Source organism: Trichosurus vulpecula, chromosome 7 (assembly GCF_011100635.1).
Source record: "Trichosurus vulpecula isolate mTriVul1 chromosome 7, mTriVul1.pri, whole genome shotgun sequence".
Lineage (NCBI taxonomy): Eukaryota > Metazoa > Chordata > Mammalia > Diprotodontia > Phalangeridae > Trichosurus > Trichosurus vulpecula.
Window position 1 is genome coordinate 9,300,943 of NC_050579.1, and position 15,981 is coordinate 9,316,923.

The 15,981-nt window shown below is 41.9% G+C and overlaps 1 protein-coding gene across 1 annotated transcript; it reads left to right on the plus strand.

Moving 5' to 3' along the window:
* The first annotated feature begins 1,839 nt into the window (after positions 1 to 1,839).
* Positions 1,840 to 13,642, plus strand: LOC118858257 (UDP-glucuronosyltransferase 1A1-like). The gene is given in 7 exon segments (XM_036768742.1): positions 1,840 to 2,131; positions 2,134 to 2,371; positions 4,138 to 4,456; positions 6,875 to 7,006; positions 8,264 to 8,351; positions 10,145 to 10,364; positions 13,258 to 13,642. Coding segments are annotated over 7 exon segments (1,587 nt in total). The 3' UTR covers positions 13,556 to 13,642.
* The last annotated feature ends 2,339 nt before the right edge of the window (positions 13,643 to 15,981 follow it).

Here is a 15,981-nt window from a genome sequence, read left to right on the forward strand (position 1 = left end):
CCTTTAAAACACCTCTCTTGCATTCCCCCTTCTCTCTTGTGACACAGATGCCACTTGTTGAAGTCTGTCATCATCTTATACCTAGACTATTACGATAGTTGCTGGTTGGTCTCCCTGACTCAAGTCTCTCCCCATTCCAATTTATTATATATATATTATCTTATACATCACTCAGTACATTTTATTTAAGGAGCAATTTTCCCTCAGATCCTCAGAATAATGTATCTTCTGATCATTTTATCTGAGAGGCTATGTCTCTTCTCAAGCTGATTTTACCAGCATGTATTATAGAATTTTTTCTCTCCCTTTAAGTAAGCAAAATGTCCACACAAACAGGACAAAACCTTGCACAAGCTTTTCAAACTTTTTCTGTTTCTTCCTCCAATCTCTAGATCTGAGACCAAGGTCATAGAGATAATTGGGAAATGAGTAGAAAACTAACAAGGATTGTGTGTACAAAGACTTTGCCCTAAGAAACCTGAAGAGAAAATTGTATACCATTCATCCTTCAACTCCCAGTGCTACCTTGGCAGTCATGTGCACTGTTAGAAGTTTGAAGGCTCCGATTTCTCCCTCTAGATCAGGATGCTTCATTTTTCTTTTCCTCAGAGGATATATTTGCTGCATCATTTCATAGGAACTGGTCTAGGGGAAAAGATGCAAATTGACTTTGTTCTCTCTAAATGGGGAAGCCTTAAACCCTAGGCATAATTGCAATTATGGGTGTGTGAGGGGAGGTTGTAGAGTGTAGAAAAGTCAGGGTGTTTAAGCCATTACTCATATTAGCATGTTACAATAGAAACTGAAGACCTGGTTCTACTACTAGCTATGCCATTTACAACATGAGGGACCTTGGGCACCTCACTTTTCCTCTTTGGGGCTGTTTCCTCCTATGAATAAGAGGAATTTGGATTGACTCCTTTCTTTAAAGTTATTACTTTCTGAAGTCCTCTCCCCCAATGTTTTGTCCTTGAACTCTCCAAGAACATTACAATAAAGAATAAACTCTAGCAAGAGGATCCAAGCTGAATAGACTCATGTGCAAGCCCGGAACTATGTCTGCCACCTGAGGAGCAGCATAGCTAAATTCGTAGAGACTCATCACCATTTTACAAGAGGATGAATTATGTGCCCACAGCAACTCCTAAAGACCACCTTCTAAGGTATATAGTGATTGCAATCTGTTTTGGTAGAGGAAATGCTCATCCCAGTGAAATTCCATGGATGCTGGAAGTATTGAGATAGGAATAAGTAGCATAGGGTGAATCAGAATAGATGACATTTATGTAGCCCATGACAGTTTCTAAGAGCTTTCATGTGCATGATCTCATTGCACCCTCACAATCAGCTTGCCTCTACGATTCTACATGGAATGTGTCAGTGTGGAGTATACAGATTCCCAAAGGAGGTCAGTTTCTGTGTTCTCTCCTCCACTCTAAGACTCTAGCTGAGGGAAGGAAATACCATAAAACAAGGTCTCTGGTAAGCACCTGACTTCAGTTTTAGGATCCCAGACACATCAATTACAGATCTAGAGATTAGAGGCCTTGTTTCCCAACCCCCTCATTTCACAGATGAGGAGTTGGGGACACAGAGAATGCGCCAAAATGGGGGAACTGTGAATATCCTCGGATGACACAATGCTTTTTGATGCAATAAATCCCCACTATTGGCTACTCTTTAACTTCTTCCATGCAAATTTCTCATTCTCTTCAAATGATTGTTTGACTTCCTGATTAAATATTAACTTAGATTAGTTTCTGTAGGAGAAGTAGGCAGAAGCAGAAGTACTGGACAAAGTATTTCCAGCGTACTAGGTGATGCCAGCCAGGTGAAGATATGTCTGGAAGACTGAAACCTCAATATGTCCTACTCCTTTGGATTTATTGCTTGGCATTTGCAGAAGGGGGCAAGCTGTTGGTAGTTCCACAGGAGGGCAGTCATTGGCTTAGTATGCATGGGGTCCTTCAAGAGATGCAACGAAGAGGACATGAGATTGTGGTGCTTGCCCCTGCAGTGACTCTACATATCAAAGAAGCACCATTTTATACCCTCATACAGTACCCAGTGCCCTCCAAGAGGGGAAAGTTGGAGTCCTACTTTCGTGAGAGGAATCATGAAATTTTTGAGAAATTACCATTTTTAAAAAATTTTTCACAACAATAGAGAAAGTAAGAAATGCCACAACTTTGTTTCTGTCTGCCTGCTCACACTTGGTTTACAACAAAAAGCTGATGACCCATCTTGGTGACAACCACTTTGATGCTGTCTTCACAGACCCTTTCCTACCATGTGGGCCAGTTGTAGCCAAATATCTCTCTTTGCCTGCTATCTACTTTTTGCATGGATTGCCGTGCAGTTTAGACTATGATGCCACTGTGTTGGCAACCAAAAATGGGCTCCTTAGCACTTAGTCAACAAGTGCCCTTGACTAGTTTGGCTTTTTCCCCTGAACTGAATACTGTTTGTATGTTGGACTGGAGTAAGCTTGTCGGCCCCTTCACCTTGCTTCCCTTGCTTAAGCTGATGGAAAGAACCTGTGCTTTCCCAGTCAACCCCTTCACCTTGCTTAAGCTGATGGAAAGAACCTGTGCTTTCCTGGTCAACCCCTTCACCTTGCTTAAGCAGATTGAAAGAACCTGTGCTTTCCCCCGGCGTACCTTACACCCCCCGCAGAAGCTGGATGGTTAAAAGCAGCTCCCGTTGGAGCCAGAGGCTGCTATAGCCACAGCCACAACCACAGCCACAGCTGAAGCAGGAGCTGCCAGTGGCAGAGCTGACCTACGGGAGGAAGCTGAACAAGGACTTCAGGCCAGTGGGTAATCTTTTTACCATAGAGGGGGAAGCATGATTTTGCTTTATGCAATCATGCTTCTCTGTAGCCTCCTGGTTACTCTTTCAAGGCGTACTTATTGGGCCTGGAAGCTTTTGATCAATATATCAAAATGGGGTTGCTGGTTCATGGGTTGGTTACTGTGGAGCCTAAATATATGTTTTGATTCTTCTGCCTTCTACTTTGAGAGTTTCTTATATCCGGCGATTCCGAACCTTTCAGACATGTTTATGATCCTCTTTGAGATTATAAACTCTGCCCTCCTAATACATTTGGCGACGAGGATGGGATTCAAACCCACTTAGAGATTGTATCATGAGACTAAAGGAGGAGGTGGTGAAGACTGCCATTATGATAGGAACTGCAGACAAATATTACAATGATCCAATGGGACTGCCTCATAGGAATTTAATAATTAGGACAGCTCCCCCTGCTTATAAACAACTAATTTTGAATTTATTACTTGGAGAAGTAGGGAGCCGTCTTACAACACTGATAAATAAGATTTTACAGTTACATGACTTAGGTGACTGGGGAAGGGATAGATCTCCTCGAGAGAGAAGGGTGAATAACCAGCAAACTTGGCGCCAAAGGAGAGTAACAAGGAAAGAAATGTTTATTGCTCTATTGAGAGCAGGGGTAGGTTTTGAAATGATAGATGGCATTCCAACCAATGAATTGTACGGAATGTATAGAGATAAAGGACTTGATAACAGGAGAGATAGGGAAATAAGAACTGCTCCTGCAAATGCTACAGATGTTGAACCTTCAAACCCAAGTGAATCACATGAAAGGGAATACTAGGGAACAGGCCGAGCCCCAGTCCAAATTAAGGAAATACACAGGCTGGATTGCAGACCTCACATTAACTTGACCATATATTGGAAAAATAGGTCAAGTACGGTAACTGAGGCATTAACAGATACTGGGGCCGAGGCCACCCTTATTTATGGAAATCCAGACAAGTTCAGCCATGGAACTCCTATTACCATTACAGGACTAGGAGGGACTGAAATATCAGCCAGGCAAGTTAAATTAATGATGAAAATTGGACAGTTGCCCAAGAAAGAATATAGTGTGGTTATTGTGCCTATTCCCGAATACATCATTGGAATAGACATATTGAAGTGTATGACCTTAAATTTACCCGAAGGGAAATACCAATTTGCTGTGAGGAAAATGGGCATTAATGCAGTCTTAGTGGGGAAAATCAAGATGGATCCAATCACTTTGCCCGAACCTTCTAAAATAATTACTTTGAGGCAATATCGTGTGCCAGGTGGGCAAGATGAAATTGCCAACACAGCCACACAGTGCCCCAATCCTCCTTCTTACATTCCTCGAGGGTTCTCAGAGAGCACGGATCACATGACATTTTTGCAGAGAGTTAAAAACATGCTAGTTACTCTATCTCAGTTCTTTCTTTGTGATTTCGTGTACTCCCCATATGCACATCTTGCTTCTGAACTGCTAAAGAGAGAGGTGACTGTTATGGACCTTCTGAGCTATGGTTCCATTTGGCTTCTGAGAAGTGATTTTGTAATGGACTTTCCCAGGCCAATCATGCCCAATATGGTTTTCATTGGGGGAATAAACTGTGCTTACACAAAACCATTATCTCTGGTGAGTATTGCATCAACCTCCTCCCTCTTTTTTAAGCCTCCTGAATGTGAGAATTTGCTTAGTTAATGATCTTCTTGTGCTTTCCACATTTTATTGCAGGTGTTCTCATGTAAACTTAGTTTTACTGTCAATAACCTGAAGAAGTAATTGGGTAGGAGGTGTTATTTCAGTTTTCACATGGACAATTGGGAATCAGATATTATACAACCTCTAAAGTTGTATGGACCAGAGCAAGAATTAGATCCCAGGTCTTCTGATTCCCTTGCCAGCACTCCCCATTGTGCTGCCTTCCTAGTAGGTGCTGCCTTAGCTCAGGCACTTTGAGGCAATGGGAGCTTTCTCCTCTCCTGCCTTGAAGGCATTATTTGCTTGTGCATGCATGTTTGGTTTTATGCAAATAGTTTGGACATTTTACTGAATTTGGTTTTTGGTGTCAAGATTGTACTTGTTGTTGTTAAGTCATGTCTGACTCTTAGTGATGCCATGGACCATAATTCACCAGCCATTCTATCCCCCACCATCTCCCAAAATCTGTCCAAGTTCATGTTCATGACACTCTCTATCCATCTCAGCCTCTGCCGTACCCTTTTTCCTTTTGTGTGTTCTATAGTAGGGGCTTCTTCTCCAATCCCCATTTTCTCTCTGCCTGCTTACTAAGTGCCCCCAGCCCCCTCTTCATCCAGTCAGATATTGAGGCCATCCTGAGTGCCAGGCACCCAGTTAAGCACTGAGGAAGAAGCAGTTGGCCCAGACCCTGGCCCCTACCCTGACTGCTTCATCACCCCAGAGAAGATAGCTGTCTTCACTTAGCTTGGGTCTCTCAGTCTTCTTCAAGCTAGAACTGCACGATTCATTCCTAAATAACCTTTGTGCAGCATGGCTCAGGTGTTTAGCATCTGTCACCACCCATATACTCCTTTCATTATCACAAAAAATCTGTGAGATGTGAATACCAAGCTGAGCTACCCCTTGCACTTTGGGTACCTGTGGCTGGGGGTGGGGGGTAGGGGATGAGTGGGGCCAGGCAGGGGGAAGGGAAGAGATGAGTGGGGACAGGGAGGGGGAGGGGAGGGGATGAGTGGCACCAGGCAGGGGGAGGGGAGGGGATGAGTGGCACCAGGCAGGGGGAGGGGAGGGGATGAGTGGGGCCAGGCAGGGGGAGGGACAGGGAGGGGAAGGTTGGGGCAAGAACAGGCAGGGAGACAGACAGGTGGGCAGAAAGCTGGGCAGGGTTTTTTGGAACTGAAGGAAGTTTTAAGGAAGATGGTGTTGAATAGCTCACTTAGCCAAGCCCCCTCACTCTACCTTACTTAGCACAGTGCCTGGCACATAGTAAGCACAGTGGAAGTACTAGCTATCATCATCACCATTATTGTTGTTGCTATAATTACTAGATATGAGGTATCTGAAATGCAAATAGGGTAGTCACTTGTCCATGACAAACCTTGTATGTGGAAAGTAGGAGTTCAAACCCAAGTCCTCAGTCAACAACTCCAATGCTTCACATACAAGGAAACTTTCCCCTCCATCCTGGTTTAATCTGAGTTCCTTGGGGCCAGAGACTGCTTCTTTCCAACCCCAGGACCCAACATGGCGCCCGTCATGAGGTGACTGCTTATGAAGTGATTCTTTATTAATTCATTGGTTCTTGGGGAAATAAGAGCAAGAGAAATCATTCTCCTTTCAGTGTTTGAAGATAACTATTACTCCTGTTCCTCCCTCTTGTTCCCCAACCTTTTCAAGGCAAAACACTTCTAGTACCATAGATTCATTCTCCCGGCATGATTGACAGGTTTCTCATCATCCTGGTATTTGGCACGCTCTAGCATGTTATTCTCCCTTATGAAATATTCAGAATATTTTGAGTGGGGTCTGTCCGGGAACAGAGACTGGACTTTATGCACTTACAGGCTGAGTAGCTTTAGGCAAGTCACTTAATTTCTCTGAAACCAATTTTTTTTTCATCTAAAAAGGGGACTCCTCATCCTCAGGGATTTGTGGTAAGGATGAGAGAAGCTGTAAAGTGTAACAACTCAACACTAGTGTAAGTTTGCCTCATCTTCCTCTGAGCACCTCATCAACTTTACATATAAGTGGGCTCTGGTACCTGATTGCCATGATGGAGAGGGGGGGAGAGCATGAATAAAACAACTTGATTTTAAATATTAAAAAAGCAAACAAAAAAAGTAGAAGGGAATAGTTGACTTGTGGAGAGTTTATTCAGTCATTGTGGGAGGGAATTGGCATCTATCAGATTTTCACTGACTACGATTTCATCTTTCTCAGTCTGCTGTCCCTTTAACTACATTGCTTGCTTTTTTTCTTTTTCAGATCCAGGCTTTTTCTGGGCTCAGAGAAGGAAATTGTGCACAGATTGTATGATATTCGCTAAATTAGATGGTTTTTTTCTTATTTTAGGAATTTGAAGCCTATTTGAATGCTTCTGGGGAACATGGAGTTGTGGTCTTCTCCCTGGGTTCTATGATCTCAGAAATCCCAATTACCAAAGCCATGGAAATCACTGAAGCTTTGGGCACAATACCTCAGACAGTAAGGACAACACTCTGCTGCTGTTTTATGTCCCTAGACAACACCTAATAATCCCTGGCCACCAGGACCCAAATGGGTTGTCTTTACTAGGACTTGGGGTTTGGAATTTCGCTGCCAAGCTCTCTTCCTCTACCTCCCACTCAAGTTCCACTGAGTTTAGCCAAAGCTCACTTAACTATCCTCCTTACAAGTGAATTTTAAAAGTAGCACAGAACAGCCTTTATTGGATATTTGTTTTTCTTAGATACATTTTGAATAGGACTAAAAAGTTGACTGTTTAGTAAAAATATCCAACTGGACATTATGGTATCTGTTGGATGGATTAAGTATCTGAATAGCATCATAGATGTCTAGATTTGAACCTGGAAGATATGTTAGAGGTCATCAAAACCAACCTTCCCCCATTTTACAAATGAAGAAACTGAGGCCCAGAGAGATGAAGAACTTAACTACTGTCCCACGGGTAGTAAATAACAGAGCTAGGATTAGCCCTTAATTCTCCTGCTCTCTACCCAATATACCCCACCCCTAAATCCTACAAATTATTCTCTTGCATTTTCAAAATACTTTGGACCATTTATGTAATATGACTACTCAATTTAATGGTGGAATATTGCCCCCGAAGGGCCTCATTCTAATTATGGAGGCCTTGTAGCCCAACTCTCTCATTTTATAGATGAGAAAACCCCAGAGAGGTTTCTCCAAGATTACACAGGTATCAATCAAGTGGAAATCTGGGTTTTACACCCAGGTCCACTGACTTCAAAAACACCATACTTCTTTCTTGTGAGTTAGAAATGACATTCATCCCAAAGCAAAAAAAAAAAACAAAGCTTTGTAGAATGAGTCAGGGATCCATGCTAAAGGAATTTAGATCAAGTTAATCTGCAGATTCTATAACATGCCTAATTCCAAAATCTTGAGAGAGAGGTACGGTTGTAACTCTTTCTATCTTAACACTTCTCCAGGTCACTTTGACCTGGGTTACCATATCAGCAAGGAACAACTGTAAGCTAAGACCCTTCCGGAAACTAGCCAATTAACCAAGGCATTTGATTTCCCGCTTCAAAAAGGCATATTTTTTCCAAAGGGCACAAATGGGAGATAGGCCTAAAACAAAGGATGTATTTTATCTTTGATGGAGTGGCTGAAGGCTCTGCTCATTCACCTCAAGTCCTTAGTGGTCACTGCTTCTCCTATTAGCCTGAAACAGCATCATGGGCTTTTCTCAAATTCTTTACTTTTTGCTCTCCCAAGGTATTGTGGCGATACACTGGAACACCACCATCTAATCTAGCCAAGAACACCAAACTTGTGAAATGGCTTCCACAGAATGATCTGCTTGGTATGTGTGGCGGGGGTAGGAGGGATGAAGTATGAATGTCAAAGTGAGGATACAGTGGTGCCTGTAGACTATACCCAAGTGACCATTAGTAGACAGAACCAGGGACAACTCTAATGGTTTTTAATTGATAAGGTACAAGCATTATTGTAATTATCTTCAGGGCTGAGAAGGACCCCTCAAGGCCAGTTAATCTAACTGAGACCTCTGTAGGAATCCTTTTGATGATTTCCCTTACAAGAAATCATTTTTTCTTTGACTGGAGACCTCCAGTGAAGATATACCCACCATGTCCCAAGGTATTCATTCCACTTAGCTTTGGGATAGTCTCATTATTATTAAGTTTTTCCTGACATCAAGGCTGAATGTCTTTTTGCACAGTTTCTAATTTAGCCTTCTGGGCCAAGCAATAGGGGCTAATTCCACTGACCCATGGCCATCCTTCACATATTTGAAGACAGGTATCATATACTCCTTGGAGCATTCTCTTCTCCAGGCTCAATTTCCCCATTTCCATTATCATTCCTGATATAGCATGGATTTCAAGGTATTTGCCATCCAGGTCACCTTATTCTGGATGCTTTCCAGGTTATCAATGTCCATTCTAAAGTGTGGCACTCTGCACAGAGCACAATGTTCCATTCGGGCAGCATTTAGTAGTACACTGTGAATTTGCACTAGCTTTTGGTTGACTCAAACTTGTAGTCCATGGAAATCCAAAGACTTGCTTCCGGAAAAAAAAAAGATATAGGTATCAGTGGTAATAGGTCAGACTAGGTGGACTAATTCTAAGATTCTGATTTTTTCAGCTCTGGAGCTCTGAGAGCTCTGACCATGGGCATGGTCTGTGGAAAGGGTCAGATAGGGCAACCAGTAGTTGGCTTTGATCACTCCTTTCTGGGTCCATAGATGTGATTCAGGAAAAGGACAACAGTTGGGAAGTAATAAGCATGATAATGGCTCGAGGTCAATTTTCCTGAAATCAATTAACCTAAGCACTATTTGCCCAAATTTGCAATAAAAAGAAAGCATTGCTGTTGTGACATCAAAATGACTCAATCCAATATTGATTGGCCCAGCTGACACATAGGGGTATTACCTTTACAACAATGGCTTTTAAGTAAATTAGTTGTAGTAAAATCATTGTGTTTCCCTAAAGGTGCTATAGAGTGATAGGGAGGGTCTAAATTGTAGCTAAAAGTCACCAGTCATCAAGAGGATTATGGGCAGACAAGTTTTAAAGGTCAGAACAATTGTCACCACTATTGATGGTGAAGTCAACATGGTTAAGAATTAAGACTTGGGCATGTGATACAGTAGATAGAGCATGGAGACAAGAAGACCTGAGTTCAAATCTGGCCTCAATTACTACTAGCTGTCGACCCTGGGCAAGTCACTCAATCCTGCTTGCCTTAGTTTCCTCATCTATAGAAAGAGATGGAGAAGCAAATGGCAAACCACACCAGTATCTCTGCCAAGAAAACCCCAAATGGGGCCACAAAGAGTCAGACATGACAGCACAACTGAACAACAAGAAACAAAGCCTGTCATAGGGCATGTAAATGGACAAATAACAGAACTTGTATTATACCATCATAGGGGCCAAGTCACTAGCATTTTCTAGTGCTTGACCAATGAAGTATGCTTTAGAAAAAAATGCTCTGATTTCCCACAATAGATAATAGTAACAGTGGCTGTTTCTAGTAGTGCCTTCAGATTGTGAAATATTCTACTTTCTGCAGGTTAGTAGATTTTCAAGTCATGGAGAGGAATTCTTTCTCTGTTTTCCTTCCTAGCTCACCCAAAGACCCAGGCATTCATCACTCATGCTGGTTCTCATGGTGTCTATGAAGGGCTGTGTAATGGAGTGCCAATGGTGTTCATGCCTTTGTTTGGAGATCAGATGGACAATGCTAAATGCATAGAGTCAAGAGGGACAGGAGTGACCCTGAATGTCCTTGAAATGACATCTGATGATCTCAGCAAGGCGCTGAAGACCATTATCAATGATAAAAGGTAAGAAAGCAAATTGGGATGGCATGGCCATTTACTACACACATCTCTAATGCTGCTGTGCCCCTTCTTAGAACAAACCTAATTTATGCAACTCCAGATTACTAATAAGATAAACTGGGAAACAATCACTCATTTCGATTATATTTTAAATTAACAGCTTATGGGAGCTCTTTTTGCACATTGCTGTCACTTTCCAATGACTCCTCTCCCTCACAACAAAGAAGTACAAGTATTCAAAACAAACATCTCTGAGCAGCAACACCCTCTCTGACTTCCTAACAAGTGGTTCTATTTGACATGTGGTAAAATTTCAAATACTTGGGAATTAATGACCTCCTAGGAGTTCTACCTTGTACCTTGGAATGGCTATAATTGACAACTGGAAATCTGCTTCAATATGTCTCCCTCCCCTGCTCCTACTTCTGCCCTCAGGGACCAGGCAAGACAAGTTTCATCTCCCTTCCATGTGACAGTTCCCCATACCTTGAAGGCAGCTCTCATGTCTCCCCTAAAATGTGCCCTTCTCTAGGCTCAATGATGCCCAGTTCTATCAGAGAATTCACATTCACGTTCATTCCTGATCACCATCGTCTGCATGTGATTGACTTCATTAGTGTCTTTCATAAACTAAGTAGCCAGCCTGAGCACAGGACTCCTAATCCAGTCTGTCCAGGCATCCTCATTATAGACATTTGGCTTGGATCAAGGCAGCCCCTTCCAGTCTTTCTGACCACCATGTCACACCCTTGAGTGGTAGACAGCAACCTTGCAGTCCATATGACATGTACATGAACTATGGTCTAGTCACATTTCTTCTACCCTCTGATTGATCCTGTCTCTTCTTTGATCTTTCATTCACCAAATACAGTTTTAAAAGCCCTTTTTGTTTGTCCTTTGAGTTAACCTTTTATTGTAGCCTTGAGGGTGCTACTATGATTTATCCTGTGTTTGGTTACCTTTGGTTTCCTTCTCACTCAGTGCCTAATGCACAGTCACTTCTTCATTGTCTGAGCTGAGTTAGTTGATGAGCTCCCTATGTAGCCACATCAGGCTCTTCAGACAATTCACCTTTTATTCCTCTTCAATGAAATAAATAATTTTGGTTCAATATTTTCAGTTTCCTCTCCTTCTTCAGCTGATTTTCTTTGTAGAATTTTAATACATAGTATCCTAGCCCTTATTTTTTAACTCTGTAATTCACTCTCTAAAAATCTTGGGCACCAGGAAGATTCCTCTTCTTTCACAGACACTGTAATGAAATGTTCACTTTCCCCCCAAGTTTTATTTCAACAATAAGTTCCTTGTCACTAATCAGATTCAGATCTAAGAGAATGGTTCTTCCTGAGATTTACTCCACATCTTCAAAGGGCAGCCAGGCAATGGAGGAGTTGCTCCAGCTCTCTGTCTTATGCAGGAAGACATTTCTAGAAGGTATGCAGGTAACCGAAGTGCACCATTGCTCTACCATCCTGCCAGTGTACTAGCTTTGTGATTCACTTCAGGAACCATCATTCTTCCTTCTGGTCATGCAGTCTGCTGTTTACTTCCTCCACTACCATGCCTCTGCCTCTTTCTCCATCAATCCTCCCCAGTCACTCTCCACCATGTTTCACCACCTCAATTTGTAGATTTCCTCACAGTATTTGATTTCTTGATATATACTCAATAAATTCTTGTTGAACTGAATTGAATATACAATGTTATTTCATCCTCTCTTATCTGCTCTGATCCAATTGGATAAGTTATTTCCTTCCACTGGTATATTCTACTCATAAGTCACATCTCATTAATTAATAGAACTGCACATTTCTACTTAGGCTTCTCCATAATTATTTTACTTCTTATGCAAAACCTACTAAATTCTGTGGCACCTGGCTCTGTGGATATATGCAGACAATTTTCTTCCTCCCTCACTATTTTCTGTGTAATGCCCTATTGATCAAATTCACAAATCTTCAGGGAGTTTTATTTTTGGCCAACATTAGAAGCATTCCATCCCTGGTCAAGTCTATCATTCCTAGCTCTTAAGCTGTAGTTCAGAAATTCAAATCCTATTCTCTGACACTATCTTTAATTTCTTTGGCTTTACTTACCTCGTTGTGTTTGATATTCAGTTAAACTGTTTCTGCCAATGCCCTAATGCATAAATCAATTGCCTCCAGCTGTTCTTTGTGCGAGAAGATCTTCTGAAGAAATCCAGCTTGATATACTGAGTAAAAAATAACAATCTGAAATCCCAAAGCTGGGTTTGAATCCTGTCTCTCATTCTTACCATAGACTAGCCATTTCTACTCTCTGATCTTTAGTTTCCTCTTTCATCAAATGAGGAAGCTGGACTTCATAATCCCCAGAGACTCCTTCCATCTCCAGCACCCATGAAATTCTAGCCAACTTGATGGCTCTTCCTTTAGATATTGTTTCTCTGTAGCTAATCCTTTGCTATGTCAGTGTCTTCTGGCCATCTGTTAATTTAACAATTAATTAATTCATCAATGACATCAATTCTGAAACTGATCTATGATTTTAGTTCTTCCTTTTGGAAATGGGCCACCTCCAAAAGAATGTGAATCCACCATCCCTGGAGGTCTTAAAGTGGAGACTGAATGATCACTTCTTGAGGCTGTATTAGGTGGGATTTATGCTTTGGAAGTAGGATTGATCAGTTAACCTCTGCAGTCCTTCCAGCTCTGTAATACCATGATTCCATTCTGGAATCTATGAAGCTAACTTCTTATGGAGTGACCAAATAACCTTGAGAAAGAAATAGAAAACATCAAGGAAAAAAGGTCTTGGCTTCTGTGTAGCTTGGCTACTTCTAGAGCTGCCCAAAGAGGTCATAGTTCTCCATCATGGGAGGCTTTCCATATTAATCTATATTTTTTAATATTTTTAGCTACAAGGAAAACATCATGCACCTGTCAGCTCTTCACAGAGATCAGCCTATCAGCCCCCTTGACCTTGCTGTGTTCTGGGTGGAATTTGTGATGAGAAACAAAGGGGCCCCACATTTACGTGCTGCTGCCCATGACCTCAACTGGATCCAGTACCATTCCTTGGATGTCGTTGCTTTCCTCCTGGCTATTGTATTGACTGTTGTACTAATTACTGTGAAATGCCTCAAGTTTTGTTTCCAGGAATGCGTTGGCCAAAAAGGAAAAGCTAAGAAAGGCACCAAACCTAAGTCTCATTGAGCCACACTTTAAAAACTAGATGAAATTTTAGTTTGTTCTCCTTATGGTTTCAGAAAATGGACCCATATGAATTACATACACACTCAAGTACACAAAAACACATATGTACCCCCATGCAGACAACTCGTTTTCAAATCAATTTTTGATAAAGAAAATCTCAATCTTATTTTGTTGTTTATTGAAGTAGGAGCATAGAGTTTGAGAGCTAGAAGATGACCATTTAGTCCAACCACCTCATATTACAGCTCAGGAAATGGAAGTGTCATGAGGGGAAACTTTTGGGGCCTGATAGCTGACTTCCCATTTCACATGGAGGAGAGATCAGCTGCACTCAGCTTGGCCTCAGAGGATAGAATTAAGAACAATGAGGAAGGAAGGAATTACATCATTTAGGTCAGGGTCAGTGAAAACCTCCTAACAATTGAAACTATCCAGCAGGAATGGCCTGCCTCTGGTATAAGGGAGTTCCCATTCACTGGGGCTTTCCAAATCAGCCCTGGATGACCAGTGCCTGGAAGGTTGTGCAAATACAACCTGGGAGTTTGAGCCAGGTACAAGTTTGACTCGATGACCACTGAAATCTTTTCCAACTCTCAGATTCTGTGATTCTAAGACCTTCTCTGGGAATACATGACTAGTCTGCAGCTGAGCTAGGCCAGAAGCCAGGTCTTCTGACTGTTAGCACTCCCTTCTCCCTCTCAAGACACAAAAAGCTAGAACATGACTTCAGGACTGATTCCCCTTCCCCATTCTTCAAGATTCTAGCTTCAAATCATTCATTTAGAACAACTGCATGAGTCATATCCATTTTGGAATCATTTTTTAAACAGCACCCCTTTCATGTGGCTTCCTAATGAGTTGTAATTGTTAATCATTTAGCATAAATGTTAATGCATTCTCCCATCACCTTCCTTCTATTTCCAGCCTCCATTTCTTTGCAAAACACTGCTGGTTGAGCTCTCCCACTAATAATACATGGGCTCATGGGCTCAAGATTCACGTGACCCTTTGGGCACAGGAAGGTGGTCATGTCTGCTAAGATGGGCTGCTGCTCTTCTTCATAATGTTGGGAATTAATTAGACTCTGTCCCTCATGGAAAGGGATTATTTCTGCATTGCAAGACCAAGATAGATCAGGCCAGACAAAGAACAATGCCACGTGGTGCTCTGCTAGTACAAATGGATCAGAATGTCATCAGTCACCCACAAGCAGTGTTTGTAGCAAAGTCACAACTTATCATATTGCTCAAAACAAATCTAAATATGTGAATAAATCACTACTAATTATTTTTCCTGCAGGCTCATGTTTGTGAATTTATTTTGCTTTTGTGTGCATTGTTTTAGCTTCTTTTGATAACTATTTAGTCACTGATTGATTCAACAATGTATGTTTATGGAACAGCAACAGGCCTAATGGAGTTTTCAGCCTAATAGGGCCACAAAGAAGCATACTGATATATAGCTACTTGGATGCATCTGCAACTCCATTGATGTGGGTCCTCCTCCCTCCTTCCAAAGATCCACCTCCTTCTAAAACCCATCCATCCCTTCTTATTCTTCCAGATTCTTGTCAAAATGCCCCAATTAATAATCAACAGGCTTGAAGCACTCAATAACCCAGAAGCCTTCCTCCTAATATCTCAGCACAATGTGGGTACAAGTGGAGCACATGAGTTGTCCATTTAGTTCTGTGGTGTTTGCTGTGTGACTGGCCACACCCTTTCCAATCTCTCTAACATTGCTTCCAGTGTTCAATTATTCAATGGAAACAGAAGCTGTAGAATGGTGGGATCTTAGGGTTGTAGACCTAGACTTACAAGAGGACTCAGAAGCTATCAAATCTAGCCCCCTTATTTTATAGCTGAAGAAAGTGAGAAACTAGAGGGAGGGACCCCAATATCTTCTGGTGGCTAAGTGCTGAAGCCAAGATTCAAGCTCCCCTACTCTGACTCCAGGATCAGATCAAGCACATCTGTGGCAGCATTATTTCCATCACCATCCTTCTTACCATTTCCCTTTGGGTGACTGACAGTCTCAATTCTTTGGCATCCCCAATGTTCCATGGCTTACAGCTAAACAATATTGCTAGAAGAATCTTGGTGTTTAAGAGACAAATATCTTGGGAATATAAGGCTTGGCAGAAGGTACCACAGGAGTTCAAAGAAAGGAGAGAGGAATTCTTGATTCAGGACGGGGGAACCATGGACAGTTTCACAGACTTAATGACATTTGAGCTCAAACTCCAAGGGCAAATAGGGTTTGGATGGAGTTGGGAGGAAGGAACAGCATTCTAGGGAGAGGGGACATCTTCATCAAAGCAAGAGAGATCAGAGAGTATGGAGACATAGTCTGGGAAACCCAAAGGTACACTTGGGCTGGGAAGTTTGGAATTCTTCACATGAGAATGAAGATCCAGCACAGATTTA